This window comes from Oncorhynchus mykiss, chromosome 10, assembly GCF_013265735.2.
Source record: "Oncorhynchus mykiss isolate Arlee chromosome 10, USDA_OmykA_1.1, whole genome shotgun sequence".
Classification (NCBI taxonomy): Eukaryota; Metazoa; Chordata; class Actinopteri; order Salmoniformes; family Salmonidae; genus Oncorhynchus; species Oncorhynchus mykiss.
In genome coordinates this window covers 70,006,941-70,027,784 of record NC_048574.1, presented here as the reverse complement: position 1 = coordinate 70,027,784, position 20,844 = coordinate 70,006,941, and the positions used below count along the sequence as shown (strand labels likewise).

Below are 20,844 nucleotides of genomic sequence, written 5' to 3'. Positions count from 1 at the left end.
TGATTAAGAAATGTGTCTGACTGCAATTATATGGGAGGGAGGGAGGGGTAAGTACGATGGTGGTTTTATAGTCTGCTGGCGTGACATTTTTCTATTCTATTTTTCATTCTGTTTTTCGTTGTTGTAGAGGGACACTGTTGACGGAAGTTGTTGGAAACAAAGAGGAAAATTAGAGAAATATTGAGCGATAGCTTTTTAAACACGTTCCATTGTTGCTACTGTTTCTTTGATAGATAGCCGTTGGAAAAGTACTGCGATGTTGAGAGTGATTTGCGGGCCCACTTGGTGACATATATAGAGGCTGCAATGAGTCTGAATAAGTGGACTTGTTAAACATCCAAGAGAATCACACACACTCACATCTGGGAGTGTGTGTGTAAATTATTACAGTGCATATTCACATCTAAAATATGTTACGTGATCCATGTGTATTCATATTCAGTGATCAGTTTGTAAGTGTGTATATATTTGATTATAAACTGGGTGGTTCGAGCCCTGAATGCTGATTGGCTGACAGCCATGGTATATCAGACCGTAAACCATGGGTATAAACATGTATTTTTCCTGCTCTAATTAAGTTGGTAACCAGTTTATAATAGTAATAAGGCACCTCGGGGTTTGTGGTATATGGCCAATATACCACGGCTAAGGGCGGTGGTATATATATCTCTAAGAACAGCCCTTAGCCGTGGTATATCGGCCATATACCACACCTCCTCGGGCCTTCTTGTTTAAATATTACACTGTGAATGTCTATTACGTGTTCCTAATAGAGCCTACCTGCAGTATGTAACCCCTGACATAGTCCCTCAGGGTCCAGCCCAGGCCGTGCAGTATGTGGAGCACCTCCTCCTGCTTCAGAACACTGAACAGACGGTCCAGCAGGATCTTCAGTCTGACCGGCACCGCCTGGGTCCCGTACAGCATCAGGCTGCTGATGTCAAACACCACGTTGGACTGAACTATCTCCACCTGGGTGGGGTGGTACAGGTGCTGCGTGCTCAGCTTGTCCAGCGCTGGGATGAGGGGACAAGGACACATCAACATGGGTAGGCTTAAATATACACACAGGACATACTAATTCAATGATAGTTCATTAGTCAATGAAAAACAGACGTTTTGGTTAAGAAAATGTGTTTAACTTTGAATCCCGTCCTGAAACCCTCTTGCATATACTCTGCAGGTATATATACACATGCAGGTGCCTAAACACAGACACACCCTGCCAACCTCACCAGGTAATGACTATCATGTTCCCCCTGTCTCAAGGCTTCTCTGGGAGGTAACAGACCAGGGAGATAACAACACATCTATGAGATCAAATGTAACTGACTGCCTTTCTCTATGTAGTCTCTGTCTCTCTCTCCTCTTTTCATCTCTCTCTTTCAATCTCTATTTGCACCTACAGTGTCTCTCTCTCCATCTCTCCCTCCCTCAAAGTGCCCCATCTCCCTCTGTCTGTGTCTCTCCTTTTCAACCTCACTTTATTAAGTAAGTATGGAAGCATTTCACTGTTACTATGGAAACATTTCACTGTTACTATGGAAACATTTCACTGTTACTATGGAAGCATTTCACTGTTACTATGGAAGCATTTCACTGTTAGTGTGGAAGCATTTCACTGTTACTATGGACACATTTCACTGTTACTATGGAAACATTTCACTATTACTATGGAAGCATTTCACTGTTAGTGTGGAAGCATTTCACTGTTACTATGGACACATTTCACTGTTACTATGGAAACATTTCACTGTTACTATGGAAACATTTCACTGTTACTATGGAAGCATTTCACTGTTACTATGGAAACATTTCACTATTACTATGGAAACATTTCACTATTACTATGGAAGCATTTCACTGTTACTATGGAAACATTTCACTATTACTATGGAAACATTTCACTGTTAGTATGGACACATTTCACTGTTACTATGGAAACATTTCACTGTTACTATGGAAGCATTTCACTGTTACTATGGAAACATTTCACTATTACTATGGAAGCATTTCACTGTTACTATGGAAGCATTTCACTGTTACTATGGAAACATTTCACTGTTAGTATGGAAACATTTCACTGTTACTATGGAAACATTTCACTATTACTATGGAAACATTTCACTGTTACTATGGAAGCATTTCACTGTTACTATGGAAACATTTCACTGTTAGTATGGAAACATTTCACTGTTAGTATGGAAGCATTTCACTGTTATTATGGAAGCATTTCACTGTTACTATCGAAACATTTCACTGTTAGTATGGAAGCATTTCACTGTTACTATGGAAACATTTCACTGTTACTATGGAAACATTTCACTGTTAGTATGGAAGCATGTCGCTGTTACTATGGACACATTTCACTGTTACTATGGAAACATTTCACTATTACTATGGAAGCATTTCACTGTTAGTGTGGAAGCATTTCACTGTTACTATGGACACATTTCACTGTTACTATGGAAACATTTCACTGTTACTATGGAACCATTTCACTGTTACTATGGAAACATTTCACTGTCAGTATGGAAGCATTTCACTGTTACTATGGAAACATTTCACTGTTAGTATGGAAACATTTCACTGTTAGTATGGAAACATTTCACTGTTACTATGGAAACATTTCACTGTTAGCATGGAAACATTTCACTATTACTATGGAAACATTTCACTGTTAGCATGGAAACATTTCACTATTACTATGGAAACATTTCACTGTTAGCATGGAAACATTTCACTGTTAGTATGGAAACATTTCACTGTTAGCATGGAAACATTTCACTATTACTATGGAAACATTTCACTGTTACTATGGAAACATTTCACTGTTAGTATGGAAACATTTCACTATTACTATGGAAACATTTCACTGTTAGCATGGAAACATTTCACTATTACTATGGAAACATTTCACTGTTAGCATGTAAACATTTCACTGTTAGCATGGAAACATTTCACTGTAAGTAAGTAAGCATTTCACTGTAAATAATTAAGCACTTCACTATAAGTAAGCATGCATTTCACTGTAAATAATTAAGCATTTCACTGTAAAATAGTAAGCATTTCACTGTAAATAAATAAGCATTTCACTGTAAGTAAGCATTAATTTCACTGTAAGTAAGCATGCATTTCACTGTAAGTAAGCATGCATTTCACTGTAAGTAAATAAGCATTTATCTTCCCCTCTACCCAGTCTCTTCCCCTCTACCCTGTCTCTTCCCCTCTACCCGGTCTCTTCCCCTCTACCCGGTCTCTTCCCCTCTACCCTGTCTCTTCCCCTCTACCCTATCTCTTCCCCTCTACCCTGTCTCTTCCCCTCTACCCTGTCTCTTCCCCTCTACCCTGTCTCTTCCCCTCTACCCTGTCTCTTCCCCTCTACCCTATCTCTTCCCCTCTACCCTGTCTCTTCCCCTCTACCCTGTCTCTTCCCCTCTACCCTGTCTCTTCCCCTCTACCTCTCTCTCACGTCACCACCTCTCTCCCATCACCACCTCTCCACCTTACCCTCACTCACCTGCTTTTCTCTCCATCCCCCTCTCTTTCACTCCTTTTTTTCCCATCCCTCCCTTCCTCCCACTCCTCCCTCCCCTCTTCTCTCTTCGCCTGTCTGTATGACACCTGGTTTTGTCTCCTCTGATCCCAGGACAGCCTTTCCGCTGACGAGGGCTTTGCCTGACAACACACTCTGCGAGACACGAACATCATAAAAAATGAAGAACTGCTTGTCAGAGTGGCTGCCAATGCCGAGATGAAATGAAAAGTGGGGAGAGCGAAGGGGAGAAGGGCCCTCTGACAGTTCAGAGAAGGAGATTAAAAATATTCAATGGGGTCCTGTGCTGATCGCTGAAGGCCCTCTCTACGCTTGGGCCAAACAGGTGTTTTCTTTTATCTTATTTTCCCCTCTGTTCCCTCCTTTCTATGCTTTCCATCTTCTTTCTTTCTTTCGCTCCATGTCCTTTTTCCTATGCCCCCTGAACAAGTCATGAGGTTGTCTCTCTCGTGGATATTGTTCTAAGGTAGTAGGTACAGGTATGACTTTGAACCAAAACACTTTTTAAATAAAATATATATAAAGTATTTAAATAAAATACACAAAGTATTTAAATAAAATACACACTGTATTTAAATAAAATACATAACGTTTTTAAATAAAATACACACTGTTTTTAAATAAAAGACACAGGACAAACACTAAAGTTGAACGGTATCTCTCTCTGGTAACAAAAAAATCAAATAAACATATTTATCAAATCTTTGATGTGGTAAAAACGTACTGAATCTTCCCTTTTAAGCGTTTATATGAACCCGTTACCTGTAGAATCTACGAGGGGATAACACAGCCCTATATACAAGATGTAGGCACTGTATATTATCCTGATCTCTTTAGTGACCCTGTATAAGGAGAGTGCAGCTGTGTGTGTCAGGACCTCTCTGCTCTCTCCTCTGGCTAAAGAGACAGGTTTATGAGAGCATAGAACTTCACAGGACTAAAGAGGCAGAGAGAGAGAGAAAAGAGAGAGAGACAGACTAATATGACAAACTATTGCAGTTATTGCAGTTATACACTATTGTTAAAATGATTTCCTACCATACCACACAATCTTCTTGTAAAGAAATGTAATAATATTTCATATTACAACTACTGTACAGATAATCTTGGACACTGTGACTCCCATCACCCTGGTTAGTAGGTCGGCAGAATTCAAAATGGCCGTCTCTTACCGTGAGCCACCCAGCCGTGCTTGCACTGGTCACATGTACGCAGGTGGATCTTTCCTGGCTGGAAACACTCACAGGTGCAGTTCACCAGAGTGCAGCGAATGGCCTGTAGAGACGCAGGGGGAGAGGGAGAGAGGAAGGCCTTGTCAATCAACTGATCATACAGACAGAGAGAGAGAGAGAGATGGAGGGAGGGAGGGAGGGAGCAGGGAGAGGACAGAGCTCAGGCTACAGAGCACTCATCAATCAAGCAGTCACACAAACAGAACTGAAGGGTTTCACAGATAGACACCGTAACAGATGTACACCAGTAACACATCAACACACAGTCACACAGAGAGCTCCTTTCTCAAAGAGATTTATGTACTGCAATAGTTTTGAATTGTTTCAGCATAGGACAATTTGTTTATTCAATTACATTTTAATATTACAATTGTAGTACTAATTTCCCCTGTCAGTCCCTGTTAAAAGCCCTCTAACGAATTCACTATGACCAGATTTCCCACAATACCCTTTGTATTATCTAATATTAATTATTTCATTCATTCATAACCTGACCCCACCTGAGCTGACAGAAACACTTTTCTTTTCTCCTCATTGAATATCTCACTTGTTTTGACTAAGTCACCATTAATCAATAGTAGAGGCTGAACTGGAGCTGAACCCTAAAAGCTTTTAGCAGTTAGAGGTCAAGTGTCTAGACAGCTCAGGAGAGTCCAACTCAGTCCACCAGAATCTGAAGCACTGGTCTGATAAGGCATCACTGTCAATCATAAGTGCTTCAAAGTCTACACGTCGAGACGTCCGTTTTACAGGAAGAAGAGGTCTGTTTTACAGGAAGTTGCTCTAAATGCTAGGCTAATTCACACCTCTATGGTGGAGGTTTATAGTGTGGATTTCACTGATGGAAATGTAAGATTTGACAGCTAAACATAGTTGGCATATGGTCTGCCTCACACCATTCTTCTGTGGGGTCTGTGTAACCACGTTAAATACCAACAATATCCACTATGAACAAGGATTTAGAAAAATGACTGTGGTAGAGGCTTCCAAATGTACACAGCTCCAAGCCACAAATTTCTCATTGACACGAATTCTGGAAGACATAGAGGACTCTGTACTAGGAACGAGGGAGAGAGGGGAAAAGGGGGGGGAAAAGAAGGGAGGAAAAATCCCCAAAAGCCCAAACTTTATATTAATCAATGTTGGCACCCCTTGCCTTATCAGTCCATTGTTATGTTAAAAGATGAAATTGATAAATTATAATAATTACATTGAAAACTCTCTCTGTCTTCAAAGACAAATTGCTTAAAGGAGAGGGGGAATATTTGTGGTTGTAGCGTATTAGCGTAGCGAGACCCTGCTATGGAAGTCATCCCTTTTCCAGGAAGAGTTTCATTCTAACATGAAGTCAGCGCTAACATTTTTCCTTCCAATATTTCTGTAGCCATCGACTCACAATCCTGAATCACAGACCGAATGGAGCCTGAGGTGTTGATAACATAAATAAATAACTTGGTAGAAATAGCACTGATTCAACAGCATGCGGATTGTGTGTTTCACGTTTGGTGAAAAGGATGTGGAGCCAATCCCAAATGTCTAAAGTCTGTGTTTCTGTGTTAGACTGCTTAGGGCTGTAAAATCTTCTGTAATCACACAAATGACAGAGGAAAACATTCAACCACACTTGTAAAAGGGAATGATGTGTATTATAGTAGGTGATGGATATGATTGCGGCCTCTTTATTTTGACAGGAAAATCACAATCATATCCAAGGTTCTTTGTCATCACGTGTGTATGCACGAGGGTGTGTGTGGATAAAGTATGTGCGTCTTAGCCCCACTTCAGAAGTCTGCCGCTCTTCTCTGCACAGAGAGAGTCATCACAAAACCAAAAGGTGAAGATCTCTTCTAACGTTACATCAACCTCTCCGGCCTCTAGGTCACCAGGCTGCTCGTTATGGAGCACACCTGTCACCATCGTTAGGCGCACCTGGACTCCATCACCTCCCTGATTACCTTCCCTGAATGTCACTCCCTTTGGTTCCTTCCCCAGGCGTTATTGTTTCTGTTCCTGTGACATGTCTGTGCGTTGTCCGTCTTTCTTATTTTGTATTACGTTGTGTTTATTTATTAAAACACTCAATCCCTAAACTTGCTACCCGTCTCTCAGCACACATCGTGACACACACCTCTTACACTACAGTCATTTCCCAGAATTACTTTAGGAACTTCACCGATTTACCACACACACTATCTTATCTCACTGCAGCTGATTTATCGCCTGTGACCGGCAGTGTGACAGTGACGCGACACACACACACACACAGGGTCGTAGGTCGTAGTCCATGATGCAGATGACCCATATTTCACAAGGACCCATCAGCAGTTACACATCACTGAGGGACAGCAGTAACACAATCACAGGAACCAGTGTTCACACCATCACTGAGGGACAGCAGTAACACAATCTCAGGAACCAGTGTTCACACCATCACTGAGGGACAGCAGTAACACAATCACAGGAACCAGTGTTCACACCATCACTGAGGGACAGCAGTAACACAATCACAGGAACCAGTGTTCACACCATCACTGAGGGACAGCAGTAACACAATCACAGGAACCAGTGTTCACACCATCACTGAGGGACAGCAATAACACAATCACAGGAACCAGTGTTCACACCATCACTGAGGGACAGCAGTAACACAATCACAGGAACCAGTGTTCACACCATCACTGAGGGACAGCAATAACACAATCACAGGAACCAGTGTTCACACCATCACTGAGGGACAGCAATAACACAATCACAGGAACCAGTGTTCACACCATCACTGAGGGACAGCAATAACACAATCACAGGAACCAGTGTTCATACCATCACTGAGGGACAGCAATAACACAATCACAGGAACCAGTGTTCACACCATCACTGAGGGACAGCAGTAACACAATCACAGGAACCAGTGTTCATACCATCACTGAGGGACAGCAATAACACAATCACAGGAACCAGTGTTCACACCATCACTGAGGGACAGCAGTAACACAATCACAGGAACCAGTGTTCACACCATCACTGAGGGACAGCAGTAACACAATCACAGGAACCAGTGTTCACACCATCACTGAGGGACAGCAGTAACACAATCACAGGAACCAGTGTTCATACCAACACTGAGGGACAGCAGTAACACAATCACAGGAACCAGTGTTCACACCATCACTGAGGGACAGCAGTCACACAATCACAGGAACCAGTGTTCACACCATCACTGCACATGGCAAAGGACACACTTATACATACAAGTAACATTCTAACCTCTGCTAGTGTATTGTACCTGTTCAGTACTGTAATACAAGCAGTCAATGTTTGATAGGACTCAATATCAAACAGAATGACATGCTGTGACCATGTCTACATGTAATCCCTCATGCCACACGGTGTTAGCCATGTCATTTGACTGCAGTACGTCAAGTATAAAGTGCTACTCCACTGTAACATGACCGTGACCGTAATAGGATTAAAAACTCTAGGTGTTTTAAACCAGATTAGCAGGAGGGAGGTATCAAAGTGAACACGAGCTAATCCCAGATTAACCATCAAATCCCACCACATCCGCCCAGTAGGTTGGCATCTGGGCAGACAGGGACATCGTTTAGTTTTTGGCAAGGTGGGAACGGGGATTACACCTTTAGTGTGTCAAACTGGTTGTCTATTGCAGGTGTGGCATAAATCAGGTACCCCCTCTGGTTTCATCCATGTAGCTAATCTGTAGAGGGTGCCGGTTTTGCTTTCTGCTACTGTTGTTTGTCTCCCTTCGGGCTCGACATGAGAGCTGAACCAAAGTGTTTATTTTGATTTGTCCTGCTTGCTAACAGGTTGGATTTGTCCTGCTTGCTAACAGTTTGGATTTGTCCTGCTTGCTATCAGGTTGGATTTGTCCTGCTTGCTAACATGTTGTATTTGTTCTGCTTGCTAACAGGTTGGATGTGTTCTGCTTGCTAACATGTTGGATTTGTTCTGCTTGCTAACATGTTGGATGTGTTCTGCTTGCTAACATGTTGGATTTGTTCTGCTTGCTAACAGGTTGGATTTGTCCTGCTTGCTAACATGTTGGATTTGCCTGCTTGCTAACATGTTGGATTTGTCTGCTTGCTAACAGGTTGGATTTGTCCTCCTTCTAACATGTTGGATTTGTTCTGCTTGCTAACAGGTTGGATTTGTCCTGCTTGCTAACATGTTGGATTTGTCCTGCTTGCTAACAGGTTGGATTTGTCCTGCTTGCTAACATGTTGGATTTGTTCTGCTTGCTAACATGTTGGATTTGTTCTGCTTGCTAACAGGTTGGATTTGTCCTGCTTGCTAACAGGTTGGATTTGTTCTGCTTGCTAACAGGTTGGATTTGTTCTGCTTGCTAACAGGTTGGATTTGTCCTGCTTGCTAACATGTTGGATTTGTCCTGCTTGCTAACATGTTGAATTTGTCCTGCTTGCTAACAGGTTGGATTTGTCCTGCTTGCTAACATGTTGGATTTGTCCTGCTTGCTAACAGGTTGGATTTGTCCTGCTTGCTAACAGGTTGGATTTGTTCTGCTTGCTAACATGTTGGATTTGTCCTGCTTGCTAACAGGTTGGATTTGTCCTGCTTGCTAACAGGTTGGATTTGGCATCAGACGATTCTCTATTTATTACACACACTACTACACTTCCTCAAAACAATCTGATCTCCACTTCCTATCATGTTACAACACAAAAACTAACTCCAACACAGAGGTAGGTCAAAGTTGTACGTTTTTCCTCAAACCAGCATTAAATGCTAGACAACAACACAGTCCGCTATCCTAATTGCCACTTGCTAAAGCCATTGTATAAAACAGAGGCAGCCAGAGATAGAATTAAATATCACACACATGCACCCCCCTGTTTACACGCTGAGCTGTGTGATGGTTGACGAGATAGTTAAGGAGGTCGTCTAATATAGCAATTAGAGCCCTGGTGTCTGCTGTGCTGCTGCTGTGACAAGGCCTTCTAATCAATTACTTATTACGCTAGCCTAGCAGCCTAATAGCACCTCTCATATCTCCCCATTAACCAGACAGGCTGAAGTATTACAGGCTAGTTAGAGGAGAAGGGCACATCTTCTGCTGAACAGACACTGGGGGGAGAGAGAGGAGAAGGAGAGAGAGGAGAAGGAGAGAGAGAGAGAGAAAGAGAGAGGGAGAAAAAAGAGAGACAGGTTGCAGAGAGAGAGAGGAGAAGGAGAGAGAGAGACAGAAAGAGAGAGAGAGAGAGAGAGAGAGAAAGAGAGATTGGAGAAGGAGAGAGCGAGAAGGGGTGAAAGAGAGAGAAATAATCTGCCTCTCATCACCAGCCTACTACTGGTCTTGGCTAACACACTCTATATGATTTGGAGTGTGTGTTCATACCTACACTAGAGACTGTCTATATTATTTGGTGTGGGTTCATACCTACACTAGAGACTGTCTAGATTATTTGCAGTGTGTGTTCATACCTACACTAGAGACTGTCTAGATTATTTGCAGTGTGTGTTCATACCTACACTAGAGACTGTCTATATTATTTGGAGTGTGGGTTCATACCTACACTAGAGACTGTCTAGATTATTTGCAGTGTGTGTTCATACCTACACTAGAGACTGTCTATATTATTTGGAGTGTGGGTTCATACCTACACTAGAGACTGTCTAGATTATTTGGAGTGTGTGTTCATTCCTACACTAGAGACTGTCTAGATTATTTGCAGTGTGTGTTCATACCTACACTAGAGACTGTCTATATTATTTGGAGTGTGGGTTCATACCTACACTAGCGACTGTCTAGAATATTTGGAGTGTGTGTTCATACCTACACTAGAGACTGTCTAGATTATTTGGAGTGTGGGTTCATACCTACACTAGAGACTGTCTAGATTATTTGCAGTGTGTGTTCATACCGACACTAGAGACCGTCTAGATTATTTGCAGTGTGTGTTCATACCTACACGAGAGACTGTCTAGATTATTTGCAGTGTGTGTTCATACCTACACTAGAGACTGTCTATATTATTTGGAGTGTGTGTTCATACCTACACTAGAGACTGTCTATATTATTTGGAGTGTGGGTTCATACCTACACTAGAGACTGTCTAGAATATTTGGAGTGTGTGTTCATACCTACACTAGAGACTGTCTAGATTATTTGGAGTGTGGGTTCATACCTACACTAGAGACTGTCTAGATTATTTGCAGTGTGTGTTCATACCGACACTAGAGACCGTCTAGATTATTTGCAGTGTGTGTTCATACCTACACGAGAGACTGTCTAGATTATTTGCAGTGTGTGTTCATACCTACACTAGAGACTGTCTATATTATTTGGAGTGTGTGTTCATACCGACACTAGAGACCGTCTAGATTATTTGCAGTGTGTGTTCATACCGACACTAGAGACTTTCTAGATTATTTGCAGTGTGTGTTCATACCGACACTAGAGACCGTCTAGATTATTTGCAGTGTGTGTTCATACCGACACTAGAGACTGTCTAGATTATTTGCAGTGTGTGTTCATACCGACACGAGAGACGGTCTAGATTATTTGCAGTGTGTGTTCATACCGACACTAGAGACCGTCTAGATTATTTGCAGTGTGTGTTCATACCGACACTAGAGACGGTCTAGATTATTTGCAGTGTCTCTTCATACCGACACTAGAGACGGTCTAGATTATTTGCAGTGTGTGTTCATACCGACACTAGAGACCATCTAGATTATTTGCAGTGTGTGTTCATACCGACACTAGAGACGGTCTAGATTATTTGCAGTGTCTCTTCATACCGACACTAGAGACCGTCTAGATTATTTGCAGTGTGTGTTCATACCGACACTAGAGACGGTCTAGATTATTTGCAGTGTGTGTTCATACCGACACTAGAGACGGTCTAGATTATTTGAAGTGTCTCTTCATACCGACACTAGAGACCGTCTAGATTATTTGCAGTGTGTGTTCATACCGACACTAGAGACCATCTAGATTATTTGCAGTGTGTCTTCATACCGACACTAGAGACGGTCTAGATTATTTGCAGTGTGTCTTCATACCGACACTAGAGACCATCTAGATTATTTGCAGTGTGTCTTCATACCGACACTAGAGACGGTCTAGATTATTTGCAGTGTGTCTTCATACCGACACTAGAGACGGTCTAGATTATTTGCAGTGTGTCTTCATACCGACACTAGAGACGGTCTACAACACATGAGGGGAGTAGCGGATGTGAATGTAAAACAACGTCGTTCTTTAACAGGACTAGAGGATGGGAGTGAAGGAGATGGAGGGGTTCTGATGATGCAGCTCCCCAGCCTCCCCCTCTCTCTCTCTGGTGTCTCTGTGGCCAGGGTCTGGACTGAAGCTGATCTGGGCTGGGTCTGGTCCTGCACAGTCGTTCATATTGGTCCCTGCAGCCCTGCTGTGGAGCGGGAGGTTGTGTTATCAGCAGCCTGGCTGGCCAGATACTGGAGCATTAGTCACTATAGTGTCTCGTCAGGGTTTCCTCTCTAGCTCACTGCTAAAGGGGGACAGTGAGGGAAAGGACACAGAGAGGGGGGTGTGTGTGTGTGCGTGTGTGCGTGTGTGCGTGTGCGTGTGCGTGTGTGTGTGTGTGTGTGTGTGTGTTTTGTGTTGTGTTCATCCTGAAACACTAGAAAAATTAGCAGCAGGGGAATGGGCTACTTGTTCTCTCCAATGTCCATTCCGTTAACTCCTCTGGCCTCAGAACTGTCCTGGTAACGTAGAGACATCTACATGATATTCACTGTCAACTCCGTTATTATATGACAGCTTTAAATGTCACCTCTGTTAACCCTCGACCTATTTCAATGTCAACTCTGAAACCTTCATTATTCTTTTTAATGTCCAACTCCACTCCCACCCTAAAATGTCCACTCCCTAACAGCCCCTTTGCGTCCTCTATTACAGTACAAAACCCCACTTGTCCCCGTCCCAAAAGTCCACCCCTTAACTCCTCTCCTCCACACGGTGTCCTCCATGCATGCAGAGGGAAGCCAGCCAGACCAGCTGGGAGAAGCTGGATGGTTATTGTTCCCTGTCTCAGATTTAATTGAAACCTTTATCCATGTTGAACATGGAACCACAGACCACATTTCTTTGGTAGAGAGTAAAGCAAAGCCGAGAGTTAAATGAGATCCCTGTCTGTGTGTGTGTGTGTGTGTGTATGTGTGTGTGTGTGTGTGTGTGTGTGTGTCCGCAGCAGCTCCAACTTAAATGTGTATGCCCAGGTCACTGTAAAACACTGGGAGCATCTTGTCCTCTCTTCCACCCGCAAGATACTATCTCATCCATGAGTTAGCTGCTGAAACGCTGTCTGCTTCCTGCCAGAAATGTGTGTCCAACGTGTGCAGGGAAAGCAGGCATGGTGCGTGTCATAAAGCAGGCCCTGGCTCTCTCTCGGAGAGATAGTCTCAGGACTTCACAGAGTCCATATTGAAACCAGGTGACAAATAAAACTGTGTGGGATAAAGGAGGTCTTTGTAGCAGACGCAACATGCCACAAATTCAGAGGCAAATTTTTGCTTGTTTGGCTTTATACGTTGGGTCTGACTTAAAACGGAACTTTCTTGCCTTCCAATTCCTAAATGCTGCTGAGTAAACAATGATTAATCAGTTGTTCGCAGGCTTTCGGTATAAAACGCCCGGTTACAAGGGAAAGGGAAAATGTAGTCAACTTCGAACACAGGCCTCTCCTTCTGCCTTTCAAATCCCCACAGCACAACACCAGTCCTCCATGTCAGTTCTGGTTTGCTTTTTGCTTCGCAGCCACAATGGCAGAGGTCCCTGTCCTATGTGCAGCTGTGCGACTGGGCTCTGACACGGGGCAGAGGGACCAGAGTTATGCTAATGGAAACCAAATGGGGCGTGAGTCTCCGGTGGATTACAGAAGGAGGAGAAGAAGAAGAGAAGCATGTGTTTTCCTGTGTTCACCTGGGACCCCTATTTTTCTTTCTTCCCTTTCAAATAGAAAAAGGAATAACCCTGTCTGTTGTTCCCATGTAGGGTCAGTCTGTCCATGTCTTTTTGGTTTCGCTCCCTAATCTACCCCCTCACCCCCACCTTTATTGTCATCAAGTCAGGCCAATTAGACCCTTTGTTGACATTCATTCCCTCTCTCAAGTTATGTTCAGCACAGCCCTGCTTACATCTGAGCAGAGAAGCACCATACTGGAAGAGAGAAAAGGAGAATAAAACACACACGTGAAGAAATAAGGGATTAGGGGGAAAGATGAAGACAGATGAATTTCAGATGTTTTTGGCTCGCCCCTCTCATTCCTGTTGTGCCTTATATGCCCTACTTGATCGGATTCCATCGCCAGCTGTGACAGCGCAGTGGCCAAGCGGCATACCAGCGAACCTATACGGCCCGTATAGAGTCCCAAGAGTCCTGGACTAAGATCCTAGTGTTCTTGAGACCTGAGAAGACGGAGATGACAGCGGACGGGCTACATGCCAGTTCTGAGACATCAGACAGACTGCAAGGCCTCATGGGTATTGGAGAGACAGGGAGAGACGTGACAGCGACAATGTTTTTGTCCTGTCGACGTTGTGACAATGAAATGAAAGCCGGTACTGACCGGCTTGGAAGAAAAGCTAGAAAACTAGATGTTAGACATTTTACCTTTGATTTAGAAATTGTGTTGTCATCTGTTGCTAGTGGTTTTCAGTATTATTATTTTACATATATGGATATATGAGAACAAATATACACCCGAAAGATTAATAAATATAGTAATACCCTACCTCAACTTTTAACTATTATAGACCTAATATTTGTGTTTGTGTCAGCTGAAAGTACACCCCCTCTAACAGATCTACCCTGTGAGATTGTAGTCACCCAAAACCAGATAGTTCTATTGATACGTATTCTCCTTTACCGTTACCGTATTCTCCTTTACCGTTACCGTATTCTCCTTTACCGTTACCGTATTCTCCTCTACCGTTAACGTATTCTCCTTTACCGTTACCGTATTCTCCTTTACCGTTACCGTGTTCTCCTCTACCGTTAACGTATTCTCCTTTACCTTTACCGTATTCTCCTTTACCGTTACCATATTCTCCTTTACCGTTAACGTATTCTCCTTTACCGTTACCGGATTCTCCTTTACCGTTAACGTATTCTCCTTTACCGTTACCGTATTCTCCTTTACCGTTAACGTATTCTCCTTTACCGTTACCGTATTCTCCTTTACCGTTAACGTATTCTCTTTTACCTTTACCGTATTCTCCTTTACCGTTACCGTATTCTCCTTTACCGTTACCGTATTCTCCTTTACCGTTAACGTATTCTCCTTTACCGTTAACGTATTCTCCTTTACCGTTACCGTATTCTCCTTTACCGTTAACGTATTCTCTTTTACCTTTACCGTATTCTCCTTTACCGTTACCGGATTCTCCTTTACCGTTAACGTATTCTCCTTTACCGTTACCGTATTCTCCTTTACCGTTAACGTATTCTCTTTTACCTTTACCGTATTCTCCTTTACCGTTACCGTATTCTCCTTTACCGTTACCGTATTCTCCTTTACCGTTACTGTATTCTCCTTTACTGTTACCGTATTCTCCTTTACCGTTACCGTTTTCTCTTTTCCCTTTACCGTATTCTCCTTTACCGTTACCGTATTCTCCTTTACTGCTAAGGGGAGTCACAGGAAGACAGATATTTTGGGGGTGATGTGAACACTTCTCGAAGACACGTAGGTAAAATGGGATCCATGATGAAACCTGGTGAGTCTGAGTGTATTCCAGGATAGTCATGCTTCATAATGAAAGGACCCAGCTGGATATCCTATTGTGTAAGACAGAGACAGAAACTGAGACACAGAGACTGAGACACAGAGACTGAGACACAGAGACTGAGACACAGAGACTGAGACACAGAGACTGAAACACAGAGACTGAGACACAGAGACTGAAACTGAGACACAGAGACTGAAACTGAGACACAGAGACTGAGCCACAGAGACTGAGACACAGAGACTGAGACACAGAGACCGAAACACAGAGACTGAGACTGAGACACAGAGACTGAGACACAGAGACTGAGACACAGAGACTGAGACTGAGACACAGAGACTGAAACACAGAGACTGAGACACAGAGACTGAGACACAGAGACTGAGACACAGAGACTGAGACACAGAGACTGAGACACAGAGACCGAGACACAGAGACTGAGACTGAGACACAGAGACTGAGACACAGAGACTGAGACACAGAGACTGAGACACAGAGACTGAGACACAGAGACTGAGACTGAGACACAGAGACTGAAACACAGAGACTGAGACACAGAGACTGAGACACAGAGACTGAAACACAGAGACTGAGACACAGAGACAGAGACTGAGACACAGAGACAGAGACTGAGACACAGAGACTGAGACACAGAGACTGAAACACAGAGACTGAGACACAGAGACTGAGACACAGAGACTGAGACACAGAGACTGAGACACAGAGACTGAAACACAGAGACTGAGACTGAGACACAGAGAGAGAGTGAGAGAGACACACAAAGTTAGAGAGGACAGTTCAATGGCAAATCCCCAAATCTGCTTATCCTCACCAGTCATTCTACTGCTCTCAGCTAACACACTAGATAGATACAAATGTGATGTCAGCTCAAACAGGGAGTGGTTAATCATATCAAGTGGAGGAGTGGTGGAGGGAGCCTCCATTGATGTCCTCCCTCCCTTGTATACATTTCTGAGCAGAGGGAGAGAGAGAGGAGTGGACAATCTCTTTGTGTTCAGACCAGCCCAGGCCATGGTCCCGCTTGGCTCTCCTCAAAGCCAGAGATCAAACCATGTGCCCAGTGACAGCACTGTCCAGAGATACTAGTGGAGTTCAAAGAGCCGAATGAGGGCTTGGAGGGATAGACGCAGGCTATACACTAGGTAGGGGGCCAGTGTGGTGGAGGGTGGATTGTTGGTAGGGCAAAGGAGGGTGGGTGGGGGGTGGAGACCGGAGGGGAGGTGGGGCGCCAAGGGGGAACATTGAGGAATAAGGTTGAAGTAGGGTGAGGAGGTTCTGGATAGGGGCGGGAGGATGGCCTAGCTATATGGGACGGCCTGTCACTGATCTCTATCTCCTCCCCGCACCTAACCCACCTAGCCTGCTACCGTCACCTGCTGGTCTTGTCCAGGTGTTTTATAGCTATCTGGAGGCACTGGGAGTACAGACGGAGAGAGGACTCTGCCAATCCTTTTGTCTGGCTCGCCGCATTCCTCACCCACAGATGGTGGACATGGACACAGACAGACAGACGGACAGGCCAGGCAGGGAGCACAGTACAAGAGGAGCACTCTGAACAGAATGTATGATACGTTGTTGGTAATGCACGCTATTATTAATAAACTATTAATACATGATTAATAAAGTTATTATTAGTAGAGTTATTATTCAAATCAAAATGTATTTGTCACATGCGCCGAATACAACAGGTGTAGAACGTACAGTGAAATCCTCAGTAGTGTTGTCAGTGTGAGGTAGAAGGAGAGATTTATGGCTTCAGTGTGTTTAAGAAAATGCTACAGGAAAATGTGTTTTGCTTTTTAAATGTCTGTTTTTGTTTTGCATCGAAGTCACACTGGGTGCTTTTTTTATGATATCTCACACTCACAACAGGAAGGAGAAAAACAACTACAAAGAATTCAGTCTGCAGAAAAAGAATTCCCATGAAATGACTCTAGAGGGAGGGAGTATAGCTCTCACCTGCTATTCCTACTCTAGAGGGAGGGAGTATAGCTCTCACCTGCTATTCCTACTCTAGAGGGAGGGAGTATAGCTCTCACCTGCTATTCCTACTCTAGAGGGAGGGAGTATAGCTCTCACCTGCTATTCCTACTCTAGAGGGAGGGAGTATAGCTCTCACCTGATATTCCTACTCTAGAGGGAGGGAGTATAGCTCTCACCTGCTATTCCTACTCTAGAGGGAGGGAGTATAGCTCTCACCTGCTATTCCTACTCTAGGGGGAGGGAGTATAGCTCTCACCTGCTATTCCTACTCTAGAGGGAGGGAGTATAGCTCTCACCTGCTATTCCTACTCTAGAGGGAGGGAGTATAGCTCTCACCTGCTATTCCTACTCTAGAGGGAGGGAGTATAGCTCTCAACTGATATTCCTACTCTAGAGGGAGGGAGTATAGCTCTCACCTGCTATTCCTACTCTAGAGGGAGGGAGTATAGCTCTCACCTGCTATTCCTACTCTAGAGGGAGGGAGTATAGCTCTCACCTGCTATTCCTACTCTAGAGGGAGGGAGTATAGCTCTCACCTGCTATTCCTACTCTAGAGGGAGGGAGTATAGCTCTCACCTGCTATTCCTACTCTAGAGGGAGGGAGTATAGCTCTCACCTGCTATTCCTACTCTAGAGGGAGGGAGTATAGCTCTCACCTGCTATTCCTACTCTAGAGGGAGGGAGTATAGCTCTCACCTGATATTCCTACTCTAGAGGGAGGGAGTATAGCTCTCACCTGCTATTCCTACTCTAGAGGGAGGGAGTATAGCTCTCACCTGCTATTCCTACTCTAGGGGGAGGGAGTATAGCTCTCACCTGCTATTCCTACTCTAGAGGGAGGGAGTATAGCTCTCACCTGCTATTCCTACTCTAGAGGGAGGGAGTATAGCTCTCACCTGCTATTCCTACTCTAGAGGGAGGGAGTATAGCTCTCACCTGCTATTCCTACTCTAGAGGGAGGGAGTATAGCTCTCACCTGCTATTCCTACTCTAGAGGGAGGGAGTATAGCTCTCACCTGATATTCCTACTCTAGAGGGAGGGAGTATAGCTCTCACCTGCTATTCCTACTCTAGAGGGAGGGAGTATAGCTCTCACCTGCTATTCCTACTCTAGAGGGAGGGAGTATAGCTCTCACCTGATATTCCTACTCTAGAGGGAGGGAGTATAGCTCTCACCTGCTATTCCTACTCTAGAGGGAGGGAGTATAGCTCTCACCTGCTATTCCTACTCTAGAGGGAGGGAGTATAGCTCTCACCTGCTATTCCTACTCTAGAGGGAGGGAGTATAGCTCTCACCTGCTATTCCTACTCTAGAGGGAGGGAGTATAGCTCTCACCTGCTATTCCTACTCTAGAGGGAGGGAGTATAGCTCTCACCTGCTATTCCTACTCTAGAGGGAGGGAGTATAGCTCTCACCTGCTATTCCTACTCTAGAGGGAGGGAGTATAGCTCTCACCTGCTATTCCTACTCTAGAGGGAGGGAGTATAGCTCTCACCTGCTATTCCTACTCTAGAGGGAGGGAGTATAGCTCTCACCTGCTATTCCTACTCTAGAGGGAGGGAGTATAGCTCTCACCTGCTATTCCTACTCTAGAGGGAGGGAGTATAGCTCTCACCTGCTATTCCTACTCTAGAGGGAGGGAGTATAGCTCTCACCTGCTATTCCTACTCTAGAGGGAGGGAGTATAGCTCTCACCTGCTATTCCTACTCTAGAGGGAGGGAGTATAGCTCTCACCTGATATTCCTACTCTAGAGGGAGGGAGTATAGCTCTCACCTGCTATTCCTACTCTAGAGGGAGGGAGTATAGCTCTCACCTGCTATTCCTACTCTAGAGGGAGGGAGTATAGCTCTCACCTGATATTCCTACTCTAGAGGGAGGGAGTATAGCTCTCACCTGCTATTCCTACTCTAGAGGGAGGGAGTATAGCTCTCACCTGCTATTCCTACTCTAGAGGGAGGGAGTATAGCTCTCACCTGCTATTCCTACTCTAGAGGGAGGGAGTATAGCTCTCACCTGCTATTCCTACTCTAGAGGGAGGGAGTATAGCTCTCACCTGCTATTCCTACTCTAGAGGGAGGGAGTATAGCTCTCACCTGCTATTCCTACTCTAGAGGGAGGGAGTATAGCTCTCACCTGCTATTCCTACTCTAGGGGGAGGGAGTATAGCTCTCACCTGCTATTCCTACTCTAGAGGGAGGGAGTATAGCTCTCACCTGCTATTCCTACTCTAGAGGGAGGGAGTATAGCTCTCACCTGCTATTCCTACTCTAGAGGGAGGGAGTATAGCTCTCACCTGCTATTCCTACTCTAGAGGGAGGGAGTATAGCTCTCACCTGCTATTCCTACTCTTACTGAACATGTTACTGTTCAATGTATCCAAATAATAAGCTAGTCCCCTGATTACAAACCACACACATAGAAGGAACCCTGATCACAGAGTACACTCAGGGAGTCTCCATTATCCTACTCACTGTACAGGAACTAACAAAGTGAAATACAACTCACATTGTAAAGCGGAGTTCCCCTCTTGACAAGAATGAATAATTAACACATTTTCTGATCATTCTCTAAAACTGAGTGGAGAGGAGGAGTGTGGAGGAGGGGGACAGAGCTGCGTGTCGCACACCTGCGTTGACTCCACCCCCCCGACCTTCAGCCTATCAGAGAGTGTCCCTCCTCACCAGATAAGGGTGACACGTCTCCTCTGCAGGCCCTGACACCTGCACCGATTACCCAACACATTATCAGTGGTTTAGTCAAAACTGGCACAAACAAAGTCACCCACTAATGTACACCTGCAGAGACAAGACAGTGACCTCGAGAGAAGTGGTGACATGCAGTCACAGAATTCAAAAGAACAGGTTTATGACATAGGCCCACTCTAGTCTTTTTTTTTTTTTATTAATTTTTATTTCACCTTTATTTAACCAGGTAGGCTAGTTGAGAACAAGTTCTCATTTGCAACAGCGTCCTGGCCAAGATAAAGCATAGCAGTATGAGCAGACAACACAGAGTTACACATGGAGTAAACAATTAACAAGTCAATAATACAGTAGAAAAAAGGAGAGTCTATATACATTGTGTGCAAAAGGCATGAGGAGGTAGGCGAATAATTACAATTTTGCAGATTAACACTGGAGTGATAAATGATCAGATGGTCATGTACAGGTAGAGATATTGGTGTGCAAAAGAGCAGAAAAATAAATAAATAAAAACAGTATGGGGATGAGGTAGGTGAAAATGGGTGGGCTATTTACCAATAGACTATGTACAGCTGCAGCGATCGGTTAGCTGCTCAGATA

At 44.1% G+C, this 20,844-nt stretch overlaps 1 protein-coding gene across 6 annotated transcripts in view; it reads right to left on the bottom strand.

The window, feature by feature from the left end:
- bnc2 (basonuclin 2) overlaps window positions 1–20,844 on the bottom strand; it is a 302,463-nt gene that overhangs the window by 64,445 nt on the left and 217,174 nt on the right. For all 6 annotated transcript variants that reach the window (XM_036933758.1, XM_036933756.1, XM_036933760.1 and 3 more), the window contains 2 exons: window positions 4,729–4,831; window positions 781–1,016 (listed from right to left, as the gene is read on the bottom strand). In XM_036933758.1, the coding sequence (XP_036789653.1) occupies window positions 781–1,016; window positions 4,729–4,831 (339 nt within the window). The remainder of the gene's footprint in view (window positions 1–780; window positions 1,017–4,728; window positions 4,832–20,844) is intronic.